The following is a 24,757-nucleotide window of genomic DNA, read 5'->3' on the forward strand; positions in this document are numbered from 1 at the left end:
GAGGGGACGAGCTGTGGAAAGGCGGCGACACCAGACGAGGGGGTGCTCGCGTCGTGCAGGAAGCTGCACCCGAGGGAGGCCGACAGCGCGACCTGGCCGAGGTGGAGACGCTCGTCGCGGGATAATAAAGATCCTCTATACCCCGAGCATCAGCAACCCCCTCCTGTTTCCCCCCGCGCTGAGATAGTGCGACCAAGAGGGCCCCTTTCCCACCCCCTACCAGACACTGTCCGCGAGGCCCGCGGAGTTGAGGCGCCATTGCCGCTCCGCGTCTCATCACCAGACGGGTAGGCGCGACCCGGTCTCGGCCTCAGGCCCGCCTCATCCTTGAGGGTATTTCTTTTCCTTGGTTTTGGGTATGTGTTGTCGGCGCCGTCTGTGAAGTAAAATTGTATAAGTGTTGCCGTGTGCTCGGTAGTCGGTATTAGCTCTGCATTGTGTTTTCGCTTTTATATTTGCTTTTTGTGTAAATGGAATTGTGTTTTTCTTTTCTGTGTGCTTTTGGTGGAATTGTATATGTGTGCTTCCCGTGTGCCGCGAATAAATGTGCTTTATTATTGAACTGTTCTCCCGCTTCGCTTCGTCTTTTCCTCTATTGAATCCCCATCTTGCTTCACGTAAAGGGTTGGTAGTGGGCTGAATACGCCCGATAATTAATCGAACCGTCGAGGTCGACGATAACACCGCTCGGTTATTCTGATAGTACGGAACGGGTCGCTTAAGTGGCCCGTGTCCGAAGTCGACCTGCGGCGAGGTGCGATCGTCCGGTCTACCCTCCGCGTGGGTACTTAGGTAGGAGGAGTCCGGCGAGCAACCCTATCCCACGCGGGGGCTGATTGGCTCGATCGCGGTGAGACCGAAAGGTCCACCCGTGACTGGTTCCCGGCGTTAGTCCGAGAGGGTCACGACTGGATTGTCCGTCCGGTGGGCGACGTGCCGCGATTCGAGTTACGTGGCCGTCAGCACGCCGGCGGGCGCGAATCCGCAACACTGGTGTCAGGTCGTGCGATACAAATTCATCGCCCTCCTCGCGGCACTGGTATCGGAGAACAGGAAAACGGGCTCTCCTGTCTCCGGCTAAATTCACGGGAATCGGTCCAGGGGTGAGAGAAGCGACCCCCGATTCCCTCCAAATTACGAGCGAGTTAAATTAACCCTTCACGAGAAGCGAGATGGCGTCTCAAGGCGAGCGGGAGCCGGGGGTATTAGAAATGGATGTAGAATGTGTAGAATCCATGGTCCAGGATGGAATCCCCGAGCAGGAAATGTTGATTGTGCAGGAACACGGACTCGCCCAACTGAACCCAGAGCCCGAAATGGGTGCGGCAGCGGCCGCAGTGTATGACACCTCCCCCCCCCCTCTCCACCAAAACCCTTCCCCAACCCTCGCCGAAACGGCTCAGCTGAGTGCATCCAACATGGCCCAGCTATGCGCCATGTTGGCGGCAATGACAGAAAAGATGGATACAAATACAAATGAAATGAAAGACATGAACAAGCAAATGAATGAAGTGAAAACGACGATGGATGCGAATACACAACAAATGAACGGAATGGAAACAAACATGAAGGAGGAAAAGAAAGAGCTATGGGGTGAGACGCAGAACATGGGCCGATGCCTGCAGGCGGGCATGAAGGCCGTGACCAGGGAGCTGGGAATGGCGACTCCACGTGTGGGAGCAAACGAGCTGGAAGGGGGTGCAACGGCTGACAGGACCGCGGTGGAGGCGGGTGAAAAAATAATTCGGGGGGCGTGTTGGGCGAGGGTCGTGACGATGACCGAAAGGGAAAAATTAAATGGGGAGACCAAAACGTGTGAGACGAGACACGAAATGACGACAACGGAAATAATAGTTGAGACAAGGGAGGTAAAGGGTGAAGAGGTGACCGAGTTGGCAGAGACACGGGAGACAGAAAAAATAGAGGAGAGACTACACGAGGAAGACGGGGTAAGTGACGCACACACACACGGAGGTAGTGGAGGATAATGGGGGTGAGCTGGCGGACTGGGTAGAGACCCAGTGCGAGCACCTGGATGGCCTCCTCCAGGAACGAGGGGAGGGAGTATGCCCCCTTGAGGCGAGTCACGACCAGGTGAGTTCGGTCGTGCTTTGCGAGGTTGAGGGGAGGAGTGCTGTGGACAGGTGCACTGAGAGCTTGGGGGGTATAGAGGCCCCGGAGACCCTTGTGGGGACACGAATCCCCAGTGTGGTTGTCCCTGTGTGTGTGGTGCAAGGTGTGAGTGCGGAACCGTGTGTGGAAGCGACCCCGTGTGTGAGTGGTGTGGTGGCGATGGTGTCGGAGTACGTGCTTCCCAGCACGCCGTGTGTGAGTGAGGCACGGAGTGTGAGTGAGGCACCGCGGGTTAGTGCCCCCGCGTGTGTGGGTGAGGCACCGTGTGTGGAAGAGACCGCGTGTGTGAGTGTCGCCGTGTGTATGAGTGAGGTACCGCGGGTGAGTGCCCCCGCGTGTGTGGATGAGGCACGGAGTGCGAGTGAGGAACCGCGGGTGAGTGCCCCCGCACGCGTGAGTGAACGGCCGTGTGCAAGGTCGCTGTGTGCAAGGGAGACCGTGTGTGTGAGAGAGCGGTATGAGAGGGAGATGTCGGTTGGCATGCGGGAGCACGCAGCCGCGTCTCCCCGTGTGAATGTGATGGAGTGGACTGTGTGCGTCGTAACACGTAGGTGTGCGTGGGTTGAATGGCGACGACGAAGGCGACAGAGGAGAGAAAGCCGAGTAGCGGCTGTAGTTGTTTCGGGGACCGTGCCGGGTTCGCCCAGCAGTGAGCACGCGGTTCGTGCTGTGCAACGCACGAGACCACCACGTGCTCGCTTGCGAAAGTGAAGTCCCGGTCCGGAAACGCACGCGGTGGATTTGCCGATCCCGCGGACGGACAAAGTTTAGGCAGGTAAATGGATTTGGACCGGACGGGTTCTCCACGCGATCGTGTGTGTTAAGCTCCAACGGGCAAAGCACATGTGTTTGCGTGGGGAACCCCTCGAGACGTGGGGCTTGTGTTTTTTTTATGCGCACGGTGACGTCATGGCTGCACGTGTGGTTTGGATCCGGCAGGAGGGGTATCCCGGCCGGATGGTACCGTCCAAGGAGGGACGAGGTACACGTGCAGCTGCATGACGTCACGGGCAGGTGCAAAGTGCGCGAGCTCTGAGTTGCCGCGCAGGTGCTGCGCATGTAAAGAGAAAAAAAAAAAACAGCAAGCCTCACTTTCGGGTGTACAGGATTCCTGGGCAAGGGGTGAAAGACCCCCTTAACCCTAGGGCACAGGATGGAAACTAGTTAGGGGGAAGGGTTAGCTTAGTTAGACCGACTTCATGGGGCAGGGGTAAGTCCTCATGGAGTCCGTGGAATGGATTAGTTAGAGGGATTGTAGCCAGATTTAGGTGGGGAAATGATTTTTTTTTTATTTAGGAGACAGAGACAGACTGAATGTGTAGTGGGGACGTAGCTTAGCTACGTAGTGTTAAATGGAACGTGCTATAGTTTAAGGGACGACGTGGGAGCACGAGTTAGTTAGGGGATGTAGTTAGGAGGATGGCAGAGTTCAGCGGTGAGTGTGTTGAAGAGTTGGTGAGTTGTGAAGCATGTGCTTGGTGAGTGAGTGAGGCCAGCGGGTCTGTGTGTATGGAGTGAATGGGGAATGCATGGTGCGATGAGTGATTGGGGGAGGAGTGACTCCCGCCCAAGGGACCCCCGGGGTCAGAGTAAAGTGAGTTAGCTGGGTTAGTCAAATTGAAAAATGGAGGTCGTTTTGTTGTTGGTGGGAAAGTAGGCTCGAGACCCATTTGGAGGGGTGCAGGAGCCCTGTTGACGGGCTTGGGAGCGTGGCTGCGAAAGGTGAGTATCGCTGAGTGGGTACCCCGGGCACCAGGCTAGTCGGCCGCGGTAGGCCATGGGCCCATGGGGGGCCGGGATAGAGTAGTGGGCACGGGTGCGCCTGCTTGGTGCGGGGGCCCGGGGCGCCATTAGCCGCGTGGGCAGTGTTGTGGGCACGGGTGACCCTCGGAAAGGGGCCCGGGAGGCCGGCCTGCCACGTGTGCGTTTCAGGGGAGGTGCCATGGGGGGCACTCCCCGGTGTTAGGGAGCTGGTAGGCTCGGAGGCAGTGTAGTGCCCGGGGGTGCCATAGCGGGAGATTCGGCAGAGGGTCGTGCCTGCCAAAGGGAGCCACGTGTCCCAGCCAGGAGACCGTGTGAGGGCACGGAGAGAAAATTGGGGGGCGAGGCCCGAAATTGTAAGGACACCAACACAGGCGACGGGAATCTTGGTTGTTAGAACCAATAGTTTAAGCGAGAGGCGCTTGTTGAAAGCCCCGGGGTAGTTTAGCTGTTAAATGGATAGGGTAGATTAGGAGATGTACCCCTCCGCACCATCCATCCCCTCGCTCTCGTTGTGGGCCGCTGGACCCACTTTGGGTTAGATCGCCGAACTCTGGGGAGGCCATTCTGAGGCTTGAGTTGGGCCTCGGCACAGGACGCTAGCTCTCCCTTGTTCCCCTCCGGGAAGGGAACGTAGGGGTTGGGAGTAGGCTAGGTGACAGGATAGGTTAGCCGAACAAGGACGATAAAGGGGGTTAGGGGACGATTTATAGAGGGGAAGTAAAAATAAAAACAACAAAAAAATAAGTTGGGGCTAAATTGGGGTTTGACAAATTAAGGGAGTGGGTATGTACAGTGACAGGCAAAGGCAATAGGTGGGAGGGAGACAGGTAGGTAGGTCCGAGCCCGCCTTCCAAGTGGCCAGCACCACCGCACTCCCTCCACCAACCTCCACTGAACGGCAAAGGCTGGCCAACTTCATCGGCTGGCCGTGTTTTGCTTCAAGGCGGAGGCCGGCCAACTTCATCGGCAGCTGTTGTTTTGCTGCAAGGCCTGTGCCATCAGCTGGCCGTGTTTTGCTTCAAGGCCTGTGCCCACTTCATCTGCTGGCTGTTTTTCTTCAAGGCCTGTGCCGGCCAGTTCATCTGCCGGCTGTGTTTGCCCGCAGCGGCCTTCTTCTGCGGGCTGTGATTGCCTGCTCACCTTTGCCATGCCATGCCCACTGCCCAGGTTCACCAGCCCCGTTCAATTTTTGCTTTGCCCCCCCCCCCGTTCATTTCCATGTGCGCCAGGATCCGCAAGGCAACAGTTTGCAAGCTGCAAGAACTGCCCTGTTGGCAGCTACAACACGGGCCTGCAGTGGCGGCCCGTGCACCGTGTTTGTGTCCATGCATCCATTCGTTGTGTTCATTGCGTGTGCCACTTGAGCTGGCACGGAGACTGCGTTTGTGCAGCCCAAGCACCGTTGTGGTTCACTGAGTTCAGTTCAAAAGGGAAGGCCTTGGACTGCGTGTGAGCAGCCAGCCACGTTCCCTGTAGCCTGCATTGTTTGAGCCAGAGACTGCATGCGGGCAGCCTGGCTCCCTGCTAACTGTTTTCTTTTGCAGAGTTCAATGATCCTGGGCCATGGTTTAGTGTAAAATTTGTAAGTTAAGGTTAAGATGTACTGTAAATATGAGTGCGCCCCCGGCATGTCTGTCTAGCGCCGGCAATTTTATTTAAGTCGTCCGTGTGAGTGAGTTTGTTTAGGTAGTTACGCAGCCCTCAGGTTATTTATTTTGGGGACACGAATACCATGAATGTCGCACTCAGGGATCCGTAGGTAAAATGTACTAGGGGAAAACAACACATGATGGCACACGAAAATTTGACGACTCGGGACGAGTCTGTAAAAAGGGGAGGGGGTAGTGTTGTGGTTACCAAAATTCGCAAACCACCATTCAGGTCCCTTAGGTGAGGTATCTCGGTAAGTACATGTGTAGTTAGGCCCAAACCCGTTGTCTAGTGGGAATACATGTCATTTATGCGTGCTGCGACTCTTCAGGATAGCCGTTTTTCTTTTACTATCTTTATTTTGGACCAACCGCCATGATTACCACCACAATCACAACATCAACCACCAACCACAACGCCGCTTCACCACAACCGCCACGACCTTCCCGTCACACCTCGCAACCGTAGCATCGCCACCGTTCTTGCCCCGCTGTGGGTACCGGTGTTGGACTCGTGCAGGGCGCGCGTCGAACAGCGTGTACAAAATCACGGATTTTGTGCTTCAAAAACGGATCAAAAACGACACACGCCCACTTTTTGCCGTCCAATCGGTGAGCGAGGGGCGAATTGGCCCCGCCCCCAGGGCGATCGATATATGCAAATTTATGGATCAAAAAGCCTTCACGCCCACTTTATCTCGGGCCAATGGGGAGCGAGGTGAAAGGTCAAAGGGAGGGGGTCAAAGGCGAAGCTACGGGGGGATAAAAGGACCGTGTTCGTCAGTCAGAAAGCAAGAGAGTCGAGACGAGGAGAGTCGGAGAGTCGGAGAGTCCAGAGGCGGAGAGGCGGAGAGTAGGAGAGTAGGAGAGTCGGAAACAGAGAGTCAAGACTTCGCGGGCGGTGGAGCTGCTCGTCGTGTGCGTTGGAGTCGGAACGGAGGGGACGAGCTGTGGAAAGGCGGCGACACCAGACGAGGGGGTGCTCGCGTCGTGCAGGAAGCTGCACCCGAGGGAGGCCGACAGCGCGACCTGGCCGAGGTGGAGACGCTCGTCGCGGGATAATAAAGATCCTCTATACCCCGAGCATCAGCAACCCCCTCCTGTTTCCCCCCGCGCTGAGATAGTGCGACCAAGGGGGCCCCTTTCCCACCCCCTACCAGACACTGCCCGCGAGGCCCGCGGAGTTGAGGCACCATCGCCGCTCCGCGTCTCATCACCAGACGGGTAGGCCCGACCCGGTCTCGGCCTCAGGCCCGCCTCATCCTTGAGGGTATTCTTTTCCTTGGTTTTGGGTATGTGTTGTCGGCGCCATCTGTGAAGTAAAATTGTATAAGTGTTGCCGTGTGCTCGGTAGTCGGTATTAGCTCTGCATTGTGTCTTCGCTTTCGCATTTGCTTTTTGTGTAAATTGAATTGTGTTTTTCTTTTCTGTGTGCTTTTGGTGGAATTGAGTATGTGTGCTTTCCGTTCGTCGCGAATAAATGTGCTTTGTGTTGAACTGTTCTCCCGCTTCGCTTCGTCTTTTCCTCTATTGAATCCCCATCTTGCTTCACGTAAAGGGTTGGTAGTGGGCTGAATACGCCCGATAATTAATCGAACCGTCGAGGTCGACGATAACACCGCTCGGTTATTCTGATAGTACGGAACGGGTCGCTTAAGTGGCCCGTGTCCGAAGTCGACCTGCGGCGAGGTGCGATCGCCCGGTCTACCCTCCGCGTGGGTACTTAGGTAGGTCGAATTCGGCGAGCAACTCTATCCCACGCGGGGGCTGATTGGCTCGATCGCGGTGAGACCGAAAGGTCCACCCGTGACTGGTTCCCGGCGTTAGTCCGAGAGGGTCACGACTGGATTGTCCGTCCGGTGGGCGACGTGCCGCGATTCGAGTTACGTGGCCGTCAGCACGCCGGCGGGCGCGAATCCGCAACAATATATATATATATATATATATATATATATATATATATATATATATATATATATATATATATATATATATATATATATATATATATATATTCAGACCACCATTTGACAATGACTTGAATCCAAGGGGGTACGATGTAAATCAAACATAAATGCGCCTTGCTCTAGGCTATCTTTATGTTGGATTTAGTAAAATCTTAGAAACTCGGAAGTTCGTTCTGATCAGACAAATCTTAGTGGAGCTTTGGGAGGGGGAGGGGGGTGGGGTGGGGGGGGTAAAAAAAAAAAAAATAAATAAAAAGGAAAACCTTCAGACTACAATTGGATCATGACCTTAAAAATAGGTTAAGGTAATATTTTCGTCAACCCCATGTACTTTTTATTCCCATTATTGTTGCAAAATTTCATTCCGAAAGTGCCAGCCAAATCTGAGGACAGCAAGAGAGAAAAACCTAAATGGTGGTTTAATATGCCCAAGGGTGCAAGACTGAGATTTAATCCGAAGGGGTACGATGTAACTCAGGTGTAAGTGCACCTTGCTCTAGGCGATCTCGAGGACAATTTAATTTGGGTCTGTCAAACTTTAGTCGAATTATGATTAAAAAAAAAAAAAGAAAAATGTCTAATTCAGTCACGACCTCAAAAAATAGGTCAAGGTCAAATTTTATGGCAACCCACAAATTTTCTATTCGCATTATCGATGCAAAATTTCATTTTGAAAGTCCCTGCCGGCTCCGAGATACAGCTCACAAATTGGATGTGTTGGCAGTGCGGGAAGAAAATAATAATAATAATAATAATAATAATATAAAAAAAATTCCAAATGGTGGTCTCGTACTCCTAGTTACCTACCACCCATAATTAAACTAAAGCTCTGTGGTACCATAAATTATTTTGTAGAAAAACCATATAACAGCAATAAGCCTTCCCCAATGCTAGGGGGAGGCTTAAATAAGAGTGGACATAGATTTGATCAAGCCGAGCAAGTGAGATGTGATTGTTGGAACGACGACGCCAGGTATTGAGTGTTCACAAGTGTTGTAATGACCAAACATTGTGGAGATATTTTGTAACTATGTTTGTAAAGACCTTTGCAGTACCCCAGGCAAAAATGCTATGGTTAGAGCTATAGTATATGAGAATAGTACTCTCATATACCATAGTTGGTAACAGGTACTACGACAGTAGTCTGCAGAGAATACTACAGGAAAGAAATGCCATTTTTGCCTGGGGTACATAATTGGGTTCTGGCCCATTCTAACTGAATGAAGCATTAACAGTACAGTTAAAACCATCATCCATTATTAAACAAGTCTGCAATTCCAGTGTTTGAAGGAATTTTCTCCATTCACTAAAAAAAATAAAATAAAATAAAAAAAATCCACTTTGAGCGTACATAACTGTAACCTTGACCTCATTGATATTATAAGTCTGTAGGTAAGATGATAATCAATAATGTTTGTGAATTGAAGGGAGGATGGCTGAAAATGTTTCCCTAAAATAAACATAATACCTGCCTTGTATGAGGAGCTATTACTAAAAAAAAAAAACCAATGTCACCCGCAGGGTGACCCGTATCTTGCCAAAAGGTGACCACGTGTGACTTCTTTAAGGTCACACTGAGGTGAACAGAGCTGCTATCCACCAGGAGCGACTCCATGAGGAATATCTGCCTACGAGAGATTCCAATGAGAATCGTTCTGCAGAGGAACCATGAAAAATATGCGTTTGCCTCATAACGTCACCAAATGACGTCATAATGTCTCAAGCTTGACATATCTAGAAAGCACTCATCGAGGTGTTCAATTTGAGGTACTACACGATATGGTTCCTAAAACTTGAAAATTTGACCTTGGGGTCAAATATGTTTGACCTCAGGCGCTAACCATGAAGGTCAAGGCCAATCGCCACCAAAAATTAATCAGTTGAGCGCCAGACCATGAACTATATTCCCATGAAGTTTGAAGACGATCCGATCAAAATTACTCAAAAAAATAAGGTTTTCGTCGACTCCCCTGATTTGCGACAAAGTGACCTTGACCTTTGGCCTTGACCTTCAAAATTTTATGCACTGAAAGGGTCCTCTATAGGCCTCTGATATGCGAAGTTACAAAAATTTCCAATGATAACTGTGCTCTGCAGAATTTTTTATACGTGATTACAGACAAACAAACAAACAAAAAAAAAAAACATACAAGCTGACTAACATATATCTTGCAAAAACTTCGTTTTGGCAAGATAAAAACTCAAGAGTTAATAGAACACCTTACGCTGTGCAGTCTTGAGAAAAAAATAAATAATAATATAAAAAGACATGGGCGGGGTCTGTATGCAGCAAATTTGATTGGTCAAGATGAGGTAAAATGCCAAAATATTTTGTCAAAGTACTGCCAAACGAAAGGTTTTTGAAAGACAATAAGGCACTTTTTGTGTTGCACATTGTTCACGTGTATACAGGTATCCCCCGATTCTGCCATCTTCTGCCTCTCAGTGTGAAGTGCTCCTTCATTTTAAAATTGGCTGTAATCTCGATCATCGCTCCTGATTTCCAGCAAGAGACCTTCCTTCAGCTCAACTGCTGCTACAGCGAAATGCTTTTGGTAGGCTATAGTGCTGGCCATGAAGATGGGCATCATAAAACGAAGCGAGAAGGGCCAGAAACTCTCCGCCATTTCCCGTTTGGGGTGAGTGCGTAAACCTTGGAAACTTTGAGGATTTCATATTTATTTAGCACCGAGGATGATTTATGAATGTAAAATGTCCCATTTCAAGTTTTGGTTGGTGTTATTTGCAACAGTATTTTTCTTACATTATAGCGTCAGGAAAACATCCCCAAATTTTTTACCTTTTAAATAATGGGACAAGTGTTAAATATATGTTTTTGGTTTTACATTCAGATCTCCAGGAACACCAGCAATTCAATTGAAAATAAAATAGATTTTAAAGGTGGAAGAAAAAACAAAATTCCAGGTTTTACCACTGTTGATGCAGCAGCTTTTACAACACCTTATTTAACACATTACATTATTTCTTCGTGCCTGCGGTTTGTGTCCTTTATGATGGCGCTAAAAAACAGTAGGTTTTCTGTTTGGAATGATTTTCAATTTTGTTAATTGCCAGACAGAGTAAAAATATCTCAATCCCCTCTGCGCATGCACAATCAGGACAAATTCATGGCCAAAGTGCTGCGAAAGTACAGGCTCATTTTCTGAACATGTTCAAAATATAAAATTAGATTTAAATTGAGTTGTAACCAAACATAAACTGATGTTTGTAGAGACAGAGACAGACAGACAACCAAATGCTTAACCCCATTCTTTGCATCACACGCACATTAGGAAAAAAACAACTTATCCACGATTACTCACCACTGGTCCTGAACAGATCTGACAGCCTTGTTACAAGAGACCCGTTCTATGTCAAGACTACATACTTCGACAAACAGAGGATGAAGAATCCTTGTTAATAAAGTTGGTTTCTTCAGTCGCTGAAGTAGCCTTTGGGCAAGAGCATATAAGGTGCCAAAAAAACACCACATCCAATTGTTTTTTTTTGAAGTATCAGTGGTTACGTACAATTCATAATCACGATTATCAATATTAAATTTAAAAACAATCTTCAAAATTATGTCAATGTTAGATCGAAGAAGTACAATGCAAGCTTGTTTCATAAAAGACAACGTGTGCTTATTCGCTCGTCCATCGTGACAACGTAAAGGCAATTTAAGCCCTCTTCACATCCTGGCTCAGGATCATACTACAGTGCTGAAATGGAGCAGTACTCCATCGTAAACCCATTCACAGCACCTTGAGAACAGCGTATCAAACTAAAAATGTCCACATCAAATTAGCTGGGACCCATTCACACCAATAGGACAGTCCCCGTATTTGTCGATAGGTTACCAGTCACGTGTAGCTCGCATGAGGGTAGGTGAAGAACAAACTCTAAAGCTATATTACTCCGCATTAAATTGAGGAGCCATTGACATCGCTGTAAATCTGGTGCTGCTAGGTTGATGAAGCAAACTTAAATTAGGCTTCAACTTACTCCATCGCAAGTCTCTTCACATAAAAAGCCACTCCGGTGCTGATAGACATTTCCGTTGATTTGAAGGGGTAGGTAAGGTAATCTGGGAAACCACAGTACCACAAGATTTTATATATTTTTTTCAGGATCTAAGCGGAGCTGAAACAGTTCAGAGAAAAGTCTCTCATTTTTCAAAAAGGGAAGGACATCGTAGGCAATGAAAATAACGGCCGGCATATCGAGAGGGGAGACGAGCACAAAATGTCCATAATCTGTTGAGTGCACAGTTTAACCTCAGATACAAAAATAACCAAGTTTATTCATTCGACCAGAATGCACAAACTTATCATAACTGATAATGTTACTTATTACTTGAAGCAAACGAGACGCTCGATGCAGACTTCGTTTGGCGGAATGCAAACAACGCTATGCTTACGCGTTAATGCCTCAAAGGCCGCAAAATGGGAAAAGGAAGTTGTCTTTCAAAAATAAATAAATAAATAGAAACCCTTTAGCGCTCTGTACAAGGATTAATTACAAGTTAACATAGGTTTCCTAAAACATGCCAACAGCAAAAACAGCCACAGTGAAAGAGAACTCAGCCAAAGTGAGGGCTGTGCCACCAGTGGAAAAAGTCAACAAAGCTGTGGACATGGGGGGGGGGGGGGGAGAACACGAACACACACACCCACACACACACACACACACACACACACACACACACACACACACACACACACACACACACACACACACACACACACACACACACACACACACACACACACACACACACACACACACCTTGGGGGAAGTTGTCACATCCTGGGGGTACTCTCGTTACTAGTGACATCACAACAATGGTGCCATCTATGTCTTTCTCACCACACTCAGCAGGGCATTCCCCCAAGGAATTTCCTCCTCCCCATGTATGCCAACCTGTGGGGATTATCCATGCTCATAACCTTAAAAAAAAAGGTCAGTGTCAAGCAAGGAAGCAGCCGAAGCATTTTTAAAGTCTTTGGCATGCCTCAGGGTCAGGTATGGGAGCATGTGCCAGAACAGCGCGTCGCTGCGTCCACTTTTCTGCCGGTACTCCAGGGGTCTCCATCTGGCCATCCCCCAGGCAGATGCCAGGCCCATGCCCATCTCCTTGAGATGATGGTCAACCTGTTGCAACCATGAGGCACGTGGTCGGCCCACTGGCCTCCTCCACTCATGAGACTCCCTCGCTGAGAGAATCTGGTAAGCAGGATCAGCGTCAGGAAAACGAGCCACATGTCCATACAGCCGCAACTGACGCTCACGGACTATGCAGGTAACAAATCTCATCCGAGTCTCTCTCAGCAACCGCTTGTTGGACACAAAATCCGACCAGCGATAGCCAAGGATTCTCCGAAGAGACCTGGTACCAAAGGAATTAAGTCTCCGTCTCAGATCCTTGGTCAGAGTCCAAGTCTCGCACCCATAGAGCAAGACTGGAAGTACCAAGGACCTGAAGACTCGGACTTTCGTCCTCCCGCACAGGTACCGGCAGCGCCACACCCCATGATCCAGTGAATCCATGACTCCCCAGGCCCGACCCAGACATCTATTGACCTCTTGCTCACATCCAGCAGAGACATGAATATCACTGCCAAGGTAAGTGAATCTCTCCACGACCTCAACATCCTCACCACAAACAGACACAGACAGGACAGCAGCATCCAAGATGTCACCGAAAGCCTGGATCTTAGTTTTGACCCAAGAAACCCGTAATCCCAATGGCTCCGACTCCTCATTCAGCACCTCGAGGGCCCCCAAAAGGATGTCTAAAGTCTCCGCAAAGATGACTGCATCATCACCAAAAATCAAGGTCCGAGATCTTGACATTCCCAAACGATGCACCGCAACTTGATCTCTCCGACATCCTCCCTAAAATCCAGTCCATACAAGTGCTGAAAAGTGTGGGGGCAAGTATTCCTCAGCCAGGGTTAGAAGCGCCAACCTCCCAGACTCAGAGCGATACATGCTCTAACTATGACACAACCACATCTGGTAACAAATAAATAAATAATTCAGAGATGTATTTTAAGCACCAATAAAAAAAAAGATAACAGGACAATGCCTAAAATTCACAAATGCAAAACTCCAGCAGTTATGCTGTCTAGGGATTCCCTTAAACATCACCGCTGTGATAAAGAGGGAGATAAAGACCAGAATTGCAAATGAGATCTTTGAGAGCAGTATTGTTATTGTTGCCTCGAAACTGTGAGTGTTACTTTAAGATCCACCACCTTGCACATTTTAAAATAGGGGCAATACCCCTGGATGCTAACCTGGTACAATAATGATACTGAGGAGGAAGTCAACGTGGGACGGAAATAGGAAAATGTACCAATGAACCAACATTATGGGCCCGATTTTTTTCAATGTCGTGAACAAACTTTGGTACATCACAAGTGATTAAGATTGTGGTTGAGTTACATCGGAATGGTGTGTGTAGTTTCTGAGAACAAAGCAAATACATATTTGAGGGGGGGGGCAGCTCCCCCCACAAGCCCCAGGTTTTTTGCTTTTTTTAATGGTGTGAACAAACCTTGGTACATCAGGGATGAATAAAGTTGTGCTTAAGTTTCATCGGAATTGTGCGTGCAGTTTCTGAGAATAAGTTGCAAGTGTTTATGGACGAATGGACTGAGCGCCATCCCATGAGCTCCCCGGAACTACGTTCCAGGTGAGCAAATTTAAAAATAAATAAATAAAACCACCATGGTGATTATCAACATGAAAAATGATCAAAACTTGATCTGCAAGTTGAGACCAAACGTTACATGCATATCAACCCTCCTCTCCAACTCATCCCACCTTGCTCTCCTTCTCTCCAATAAATAAACAAATAAACAAACTACATCAACACCCACCAAAAGCACGGACATCAATAGCTCACTCGGCCTGTAGTTTGATTTGCTTGCATTTTATCGCCGCTCAAAATGTCTGCCTTTGCTCAGCGAGCCGCATGCTTTTTACGATCTCACGGCACTTGAAGTCTTCAACAAAGTTTACTCAGCACCAAAACGCCAGAATCTTAGGGAGAACATTTAGACGGCCTGACCCACGGGTGACAAAACATCAAAAATGTGGTCGAGAATGAAGATGTTTCAACAAAAACACGAGGATAGTACGATACATAAAATGCAGGATTTACAAAATAAGACTTTCAGAATATGTGTTCCAAGTTCAATTCCAACCCACGAATAGAAAGACTCCACGGAGAGATCTCCCACACATGGCTCTCACAGCATTCAGGACCACCCACGTAGCACAGCTGTTCGTTCTCTCTCTCTCTCTCTCTCTGCACAACGTGCCTGGCCTGGCCAACAATCAGATCCTCCACAGCTTGGCCAAGACCTTCATATGATGGCTGTTCTGCTTTAAACAAAGTCATCATAGAGCCCACAAATAAATATATATAGATACCAAGCAGTTCACATTGGAAAATACACATATGGAATATTGGACTTCAGGACTACAAGGTAGGTAGGTCGACCATGTGGACACATCAAAATAGGTTGGTACAATTTATGTTCAAGCATCATCTGCTTTCATTTCAGGAACTAAAACCCAACGCTTTAAGCACAGTCAACTTGACTCATACATACAAGACACCCAAACAATGGCAGATGGTTCATGTTCATGGAATCAGTTACAAACAAAGCCTTGAGAAAAGAGAAGGAAAAAAAAATACATATAATATATATATATATATATATATATATATATATATATATATATATATATATATATATATACATATATATATATATATATATATATATATATATATATATATATATATATATATTCAAATGTCCCATGAAGTGGCTGACACTTAAGAAAGCCTTCACACACAACCACACTCCTTCCCCTTCCCCTCTCCCACTGCTGCCCACCACCTCAAACTATTCTCTCATCTTCCCAGGCACAAAGTCTGATCCGAATTTGAGATGACGACCGGATAGTAACGAGCTCACGATGGTGCTTCACGCTAACACATTGTTTGCATTAAGACTGCAGTTGGTGGAATCCCAGTGAGGGAGTCGCTGCAGTCACGGAACACTGCGGGGATTGTTCAAAAGAGAGACATGATTTGTGAACCAAAGCCGAAAGTGCTGAACCAGCTGTGGACGTGTCCATGTTAAACTGTGATCACCTCCAGAGATAACTGAGAAGCAGTATCAAGTAATGAAGATAGGTCTGAGGTTATCCTAGTCAAGTCATCAATAAACAGGACATGGTATAAACCAGTGAACCCATGTATCAAATGCATATCTAGGTCTTGTTCTTGCACAACCACATGTAATCCAACCCCTTTAACCTGAGCTTTACCACAACAATCAAAAAGTCCTCGAGAGCGCTAAGAAAAAAGAAAAAAAAAAATCTTTTTCCATATGTAATTCAAAGATTAAAAAACAGAGGAAGAATCACTACAACTCCCAATATCAACACCCAAGTAGCACAGTCAACCTTTCCAAATCATAATACCTACCCAGCACAACCAAATCACACTCACTGCAGAACCAGTTACCCCCAGCCACACTCACTGCCGAACCAGTTACCCCCAGCCACACTCACTGCCGAACCAGTTACCCCCAGCCACACTCACTGCCGAACCAGTTACCCCCAGCCACACTCACTGCCGAACCAGTTACCCCCAGCCGCACTCACTGCCGAACCAGTTACCCCCAGCCACACACACTGCCGACCCAGTTACCCCCAGCCACACTCACTGCCGAACCAGTTACCCCCAGCCACACTCACTGCCGAACCAGTTACCCCCAGCCACACTAACTGCCGAACCAGTTACCCCCAGCCACACTAACTGCCGAACCAGTTACCCCCAGCCACACTAACTGCCGAACCAGTTACCCCCAGCCACACTCACTACCGAACCAGTTACCCCCAGCCACACTCACTGCCGAACCAGTTACCCCCAGCCACACTCACTGCCGAACCAGTTACCCCCAGCCACACTAACTGCCGAACCAGTTACCCCCAGCCACACTCACTGCCGAACCAGTTACCCCCAGTCACACTCACTACCGAACCAGTTACCCCCAGCCACACACTGCCGAACCAGTTACCCCCAGCCACACTCACTGCCGAACCAGTTACCCCCAGCCACACACACTGCCGAACCAGTTACCCCCAGCCACACACTGCCGAACCAGTTACCCCCAGCCACACTCACTGCCGAACCAGTTACCCCCAGCCACACAACACAATTGGTCGCCCTGAACGAGTCATCTCCAGTCACTCACCAACTCCTGATGTAGTTTCCTCCCCAAGCAACACCACAACACTGGTACCCACTGACCAGTTACCCCTGGCCGTACCACATCAATGGTAGGCGGACGTCCGAATCCCAAGTACACATAATCACTGGTCCAAGTGAACCACTTACCACATCACAGGAACGCACCACATCTACCCCCATCCACATTGATGTTACCCCCCCCCCACCGAACAAATTACCTCCCCCGCAGAAAAAAAAGGTCAGTTACTTCCCAACTACGAACCTCGGAATGGTGATACACTTGCTGGCGCTGCTCTGACCGGTGACCGCCTGTTCAAGGTCTTCCAGCTGGCCAGTCTTCTTTAGTCGTTTGACGAGACTCTTGACGGCTTTCTCGCACCATTTCTCCTCCTGATTGCTTTGCATGTCTCCCTTTTTCCAACCAAGAAGCCTCTTCACGATGGGCGGCGTGAACGGGAGTATGGAGGACATGGCTACTTGGAATCCAATCAACCTCTCTACCGGGAAATCCTTTCCGCCTTCGCCAGCACCCCCTCTCTCTCGCCTGGTTAACGGACCTTTCGGTATGGAGATCAAAATCGCTGATCGGTCGAACGGCTCGTGGTTGGCAATTCGAAACGCCAACGAGATTGCGAGGAGTACACAAACTTCCCGAACGAGCTGCCTCTTCCGTCCTGCCTCGATCCGCTCCAGATGTTACACTAACTTTACAAACTTTCCAAAAAGTTTCATGCCATGCGCGGCCCCGCCCTCCGGCGGCTATATATAAACACACACACACAGGAGGGCCGCATCACGCCGTCGCGCGCACGGCTCAGTGCGCAGCGAATGTAGTTCCTTCACAGCGTCCGAACTATATCTTTGAAAATGGCTGAAAGGATCCATTCTCCGCGCCGCTTGCGTCGTCTTCGCGGACTGGACACCCTTCTGGCTCCGTTTGACCCGCCGAGTCCGTGTATTCGGCCGGTTTACTGCACACAACACGTGCACTGTATATCGGTCCGCAAACCTGTCACGTCTTCGCTCGATGCAAATACAGTTCACACGGTCAAAACCCGAACCTCCCACAGTCGTCTGACTCACTCGGCCCCACCTTCCCTGTGACCCCACTCACTACTCCTGCTGCGAACCACTCATTGTGAAGCTCCCTAAACGTCGCCCCTTTCACTACTCATCCTATCCAATGTCCCGCACGGATACATTACTATGTACGTCGTTCTGCCGAAGCAGTTTCTTGCCCAGGGATCATGCTGGACCGTATGCCATCTCTCTGCCAGCATTAGTTAGGGCAGGAATTTGTAATTGGTTCAGGGTGCCGGCGATAGCTCGCCAACTCATTGTAAAGGACACCTGGGATCTTTAACGTCGACCAACTGATGTTGGCAGAGAGGAGGTCGAGGAACGGCACACACCAAAACACACACACACACACACACACACACATACATACACATTGATGAATCACCCCACCTGTGAGACACCAGGATGGTAGTTTATAATTGAGTCGGGATTCATACCCAAGCGAGATAGCCTCGGGGTGAGTGTACATACCTGTGGGCCTTCCTGCAGATAAATGACAAAACTATTGTGTCCACATGAAGAAGGTGTTGATTCGAGGGGGGAAAAAAAAGGAAGCATGGAAAGAAATATGATGGGGTATTTGGAGAAGTGTGTCAGAAGGGAAGTAAAGGGAAGTTCGTTTGCACAAGGAGCAAATGGATAGAAATAACTTGGGGTGAGGGAGGTCTACAATCCACACAGTATGCAAGTAAAAAACACATGGTCCATGGCTTTTTCTCCTGCGTCCACAACCCGCCCCTCCCCTCCCCTCCCCACAAAGCAAGGACGAATCAATGAGGAGTAAATTCTTCATCTCGACCCATTAAAATTTCCTCGGTTCTTCTCACCCATCGAAGAAGGGTGTGTGTGTGTGTATGTGTATATATATATATATATATATATATATATATATATATATATATATATATATATATATATATATATATGTATGTATATGTGTGTGTATGTGTATGTAAGTATGTGCGTGTGTGTGTGTATGTGTGTCATACATGAGCAAACACAATCAAAACATCACATCCTTGTGTATTTATTGTCGCGACAAACGACGTTAAATAGAGGACAGGGAGAAAACGTGACGCCAGACATTGGGGTTTGAACCCCCTCCCCCTCTCCTCTCCTTGCTCCCAAGAGCATTTTAGAAAACCTTAATGATGTCCGAGCATTAAGAACATATTTCCACCAAATATACACATACATTGTAAGGTACCCACAAATCACGACAATTCAAAATGCAAGCACATATTCATCTCTATTCCAACATATTTTTCGAAAAATGTTGCATAGAGACCATTTCAAGTTACAGTCATGATTGTACTGCGTCGGATATACCAAGAGTGCAAAATATAAATCAAGCAAAGCTGTTAAAGTCACTTTATCAAAAATTGCAGCATCGTCTGGAATTTCTTTTCAGTGCAAATACAAAATTGAAACAGTAACCATCTAATCCAAGGGACGTGTCACCCAACTAGGCCGCAGCGCTTCACTTCCAGCACGATGAACAAAACAAACGGTATGTTGACACCAAGACCGAGCAAACACGTTCCTGTTGTGGAAGCCTATTTGTTGTTTGTTTGTTTATTTATTTATTTCATGGATTCGGTGGCTGCGGCTCAAGTGCGTAGTGCCACCCAGGGAGTGTCGTTGCAAAACTCCCACCACGTTTGTGCACGAAAAGTTTGCTGACTATGACGTCACAATGGAATGCATCCACAGAACATGTAAAGCCAGAGTAAGGAGAATAAATACGTTTGAAAAATAAGGAATGGATACATGGTGTTCACACAGTGGTGGGCACGTGGTCAGCGTGCACTGGTGTACGAGGGACAGAAGTAACCACTTTGGTGAAAATCCAGAGGAATATTAACAATAACAATAATAATAACAATAATAATAATAACAAAATCAATAGGGTACCAGCCTGGTAAGGCTTGGTACCCTAATTATCGTCGTAATTAAAAAAATCAGTGCAACAGACTTCGAAGCATAGCCATTTCAATTTCAAACCAACATTCGTGGCCTCGCTACCAACAACCCCAAGCATCTGCCTATCAAAATCTTAACCGAGAATGGAGGGAAGCGTTGGACAGAAGAACGATTAACCGATGTACATTTGCGCCAACAACAATCATTGCTCGTGTCCGGAGAACCACAACTGCTTTAAGGTTACAAGAGGTGACTGCCAGTGCCAGAAAACGTGTCGCCATTCCTATGTTCGTAGATTTGGAAGCAACTGCGACCTTTTACAGCATGTCGGTTGTTATCGAGTTTTCCATCGGGGACACTGCCGCCTGCTTCTGCGGGCCATGTCGTCTGTGCGTCGGCCTCTCGCAATCCTGCTTCTTTAAATGCAGCTTCAACTTGTCCTGCCTGAAAAAACACACAACAGAAAGAAGCAAAACAGTCGTGTTAGCAAAAGGTAAAAAGCCTCCTACCTCGAAACATTCTGTTGTTCTTTTCAAAAATTGCTGTTATTGTGTTTGAACCAAAGGACTTTAACAAAGAACAAGAAAGGAAAAGTGGGTTAACGTTACAAACAAGGGACCTCGGATTAAAGTAAGGTCCACGCGAAGGTATCAACTGGTGACAAACAAGAAGTGAAATGCCCTCATCATCGCCACAATGTACCATATGCTGGGTGGTTTGCCGTTGCCTTCCCAGGAAATACTCTCAGCTGTTCTTTTCAGAACATTTTTTTTTCCCCTGCGACCATGCAAATTTCAACTTCCCAAAACGCCGTCACTGTTACGAGATAAGCACCTTCTGCCCACCAATCCCTTCCAAAGAAGCTTCGCTTTGCAAATTTGCTTTGATCGTCGACAATCGACCCACAAATGTCTTACGAGGCGTCACTATAATATACGTTCCACAAATACAATTTGGGGAGCAAGATCGTTTACAAAACGTTGGCCTGTTTGAAGTTGCCTTGTTTGTCGCATTTCCTTTCAGGAGCACATAAAGCTCATAATGGCTCCAAGCCCATGCTCAGATCTGCCTTACTCTGTTTGTATATTTTCCACTAATTTCCTTGTAATTCAGGAAAATTACTCCGATTTATCCCAATGTCCCATTACAAGGCGTATTAAGATCCAGCTGCAAAACTGACATTGCAAAATAGAGATTTACTTTGCTGCTCAGGACAACCTACACCTGAGTAAACAGCAAGACCATGGAAGAGACATTTTAACTCCACGAATATTGGGGCTCGAGCAAGAGCAAAACTGAGAAATTAAATAAATAAACAGTTTATACTTTACGTGGATGTTAATAAGGTATAGGTTTGAGGCATTGCACAAATGTATGTGTAAGAATAGATTGTGCAACACAATTAAGCCGTAATCAGAATGTTCGGTACTGTATGTTCACCTGCACATAAACCGACCTGTTCCTATAACTAAAGCATCGTGAAAATGGAGAATATTTTGTTGCTTTGTCCATGGTTGGTTCAAACCATTAAAATGGACATCCTTAATTTACTCCATGCAGTGTAAAATATATATATATATATATATATATATATATATATATATATATATATATATATATATATATATATATATAAATAATGACTGTGCCTTTACTCCTTCCTGTTGCCTGAGCCATTGAAATGAGCATGCCAGACCATGTGAGTGGCTATATATGATGGCTGTCAATTGCATTTTAATGGTGCTCCGGTCGGAAGGACATTTGCACCGATTTAATACGAGCAATTGCGGTCAAAATCTCAAACCCTGATCATCTATTATTTGCAATGAGTGTTGCATCTTCAAGATAAAGCACACCGTGATAGTTTCATCAAAGTTGCCATGAAAGACACGGTTTCTATCTCAGAGATGTGATTGGCACTGCATGTTCAGGGCTTGGTGATGACTTCAACACATCTGCACCAGACAAGGATTTGTTGTCCAGCCAGCATCGATCAAGCATTTCGCGTGCAGCGTGTGGCTACTGGTTTGCATCCTTGCTGGGAATGCGGCAGTACCACCGATACAGTGCCCCGATCCAAATTGCGATTTGGCCAGAGAGCCGGCGATAGCTCACCGACTCTTCGTGAAGAACATCATGGAATCTTTAACGTCCACTAATTCTAGCAGACAGAATTCCCGTTTAACTGCAAGTACATTGATGAATCACGCTGTGTGTGAAACACCAGGATGACAGTTTCTAGCTTGGTCGGGATTCAAACCCAAGCTCGACAGATTTGAGGCGAGTGTTCAGACCTATAGGTTATCCTGCCAGCTCTTCATCAAAAATACAGACATTAGCTGTATTTTTGAAATAGTTGAGTGTTCAGCAACGTTAACTTTAAACGAGCGTTACAGCCAGCATAAGACTTCTAGTGGATGGCATGTTCAGTCGTGCAATCAAGATACCAAGGAGATGACGTAAGGATATATTCAGGACTGCTGGCTCAGTTATCAAAGTAAATGTGCAAGAAAATTGGGCAAACCTTAATAAATGCATACATTTATGATTCCTACAATCATACATTGACCGCTATGTGACATCGAAATCACAATTTGTGTCCATCCAAGTTTGACTGAAAGTTGTGGGCCATTTGGAAAAGGAAAGCCTAGTGTTGGCTTAACGATTGAGGTGGTTGGCTTCTGATCTTAGGGTCTTGAGTTTGAGCCCCTGTCATGCATTTAAATAACACCAGGTGGTATTGACTCAGCCTGTCATCCTTCCGAGGTCGTCAAAATGAGTGCAATACCAGCTTACCACAGCACAGTCATGCTCCCAGCAATGATGCAACCCAGCAGCCACAAGCTGCATACGGAATAATAATTTGAAAAGAGGTCAGCAGGAAAAAGAACAAGTAACATAAACAAATCCTAAACTTTGTCCTCCAAACCTCCACAGCCCCCTACCAATCCTCGCAGTGTAAAAATGTTGGTATGTGCAAAACAATCGGGCAAAAGTGGAGAAACGTGTTTCACTGAAACTCTTGGAGGCGTGAAGAGGCATAAGTGTCAATGCATTTCGTAAATCACGGTTACAACTGAGCAAGTAAAAATTTACCACTCATAAAGTAAACTTATTCTCAAGACTGTTACGGTGTTTAGGAAAAGGAAACATGATGAAGGGATGCAATAATTATGCAATGATAAACTAAGAGTGGAACATCCATGTTGGCCTGATTATTCTGAGCACCTTCAAGACACTTGCCTGGTGAAACGCACATTGCAGCGTGGACAGGCGTAAGGGCGTTCTCCCGTGTGTGTTCGGATGTGACGAGGCAGCTTGCCAGCTCCTCGGATGACCTTGTGACAAATTGGACATTGCTGGAAAGCTTGGCGGGAACGAGGTCTTCTTAAACTATCGGGGGGTGTCGACAGGTATCCCCATCCGTGTGTCGTCGAGCCAGTGCGCCTGTGATCCATCTGTAGGCCCTCTATAAAAGACGCACCTTTTTCGACGGTCGATTCCAAATCAGGTACCTCCTCACTACGAAACAAGCCAAAGTTGGCACGGCTTAGGTCTATAACCGCAGCACCATTTTTTACATGTGTTTGATGGCAATCCAATTCATGCCTCTCCGACTGCAGATAACTGAAGGTGGGTGAGAACGAGTGATCAGCGGCATCACCTTCTTGTTTTTCTCCATGTGGAGCAACAAAATGCAAATGCTTTCCACCCACAACCATCCCAGAAACATTTGCTGAAGAAGTCTCTTCATCCACATTGTCATCTTTGAGAGGGTATTCCATTTTATGTGCTTCTTGCTGTGCCTCTGGGCCTGTCAAAGCTTTCCCTTGGACATTTGAAACTTCATTTTTGCTTGGAGAGGCTCTTCCTGAACCGCTACCATTGCAGGACCAATATTCCTGGGAAGGGACATTACCGGAGCAGTCCGACTCAGGGGATGGGATCTGAGAGTTGCGCAAGGCCTCCCCCGACTCCCGTAGGACGTCGGCACAGACTTCGGCCACCTGAGTGAATTCCAGGAAGCGTGCTGCATCGAGAAGGCGTCGGAGGGAGTTTGGGCTAACCGTAACAGTGGCCGTGTAGACGAACTCGAGGAGCGCTGTGAAAGTGTCTGAGCAAACGCCATCGATGTGCACACGTGTACGAGGAAGCATCTCATCTGTGAAGGCACGGCGAAAAAATCCACTGCAAGAGGCAAGTAGAGCCCGGTGGATCGCAAACTCCTGTCCGCCCGCACACACGACTATGCCATCACAGAGCAACCCTGCTTGCCGTTGCTCATTGAGGCTACATAGCATGTTGTTTCCATGTTCGGGGAATGGGATGCCAATGAGACCGTTGTCAACAACCGCCATGACAGCACACCCACCACGTGGAGCTTCCACCACTTCCTGTACCCAGAGACTGGGATCCGGTCACATGACAGGAGAGGTGTGGGAAGGGAATTGCACCTGAAAAGAGCCATTATGCAGAAAACACAGTGATTGTAAAATTAATAACCACCAAAAACAAGGAAAACTCACAGCTACTAATCTCGTGAAATCAATTTGAAGCAAGGAAAGCACATCGGAGTTTGATGTTGCTGTCAACCATTACCGAAACAGTCACTGTTATCTGTGGTCTTGCCGTTGCTACTGGAAGAGAGAAATGGTGACCGATAATCCTAGTCAGGTTCAACGCCTGAGAAAGAAACAGATGGGAGAACAAAAGGATAGTGAAGAATTCAGTTGGACACTCAAAAACAATTTAAGTAATTGAAATACGATGCAAATTGTAAGAGTAAACTTATTGCTCACAATGGCACAAACATGTTCTGCAAAATATGTCATGTGACTTGTACGATTAAAGGAAGCCACCGCGCCCGATGCATTATCAGTCGAGGACTGCTTTTCGTGCATTCCCATATGGCCGCAAATGACAACAATGCTCAGGGTATGGTTTGTACCACAAGCAATGGAAAG

General features: G+C 47.5%; 2 protein-coding genes across 4 annotated transcripts in view; both read right to left on the reverse strand.

The window, feature by feature from the left end:
- The window catches only part of LOC147016998 (SMAD family member 3-like), a 55,494-nt gene extending 37,689 nt beyond the window's left edge, over positions 1 to 17,805 (reverse strand). Inside the window, exon 1 of the mRNA XM_085846330.1 lies at positions 17,053 to 17,805. Within this exon, the coding sequence (XP_085702456.1) occupies positions 17,053 to 17,261 (209 nt within the window). The 5' untranslated portion in view covers positions 17,262 to 17,805. The remainder of the gene's footprint in view (positions 1 to 17,052) is intronic.
- Positions 17,806 to 18,881: 1,076 nt separating this feature from the next.
- ZBTB7C (zinc finger and BTB domain containing 7C) overlaps positions 18,882 to 24,757 on the reverse strand; it is a 12,669-nt gene continuing 6,793 nt past the window's right edge. For 2 of the 3 annotated variants that reach the window (XM_085846333.1, XM_085846334.1), the window contains exons 2-4: positions 24,393 to 24,476; positions 23,033 to 24,247; positions 18,882 to 20,233 (exon numbers count right to left, since the gene is read on the reverse strand). In XM_085846333.1, the coding sequence (XP_085702459.1) occupies positions 20,111 to 20,233; positions 23,033 to 24,151 (1,242 nt within the window). In that variant the 5' untranslated portion in view covers positions 24,152 to 24,247; positions 24,393 to 24,476 and the 3' untranslated portion in view covers positions 18,882 to 20,110. Of the gene's footprint in view, positions 20,234 to 23,032; positions 24,248 to 24,319; positions 24,477 to 24,757 lie in introns of all 3 variants that reach the window. The other variant, XM_085846335.1, reaches the window with a different exon arrangement.

The sequence above is a fragment of the Eptatretus burgeri genome, chromosome 11 (assembly GCF_056783735.1).
Source record: "Eptatretus burgeri isolate ZD-2024b chromosome 11, Ebu_testis_v1, whole genome shotgun sequence".
In the NCBI taxonomy this organism is placed as follows: Eukaryota; Metazoa; Chordata; class Myxini; order Myxiniformes; family Myxinidae; genus Eptatretus; species Eptatretus burgeri.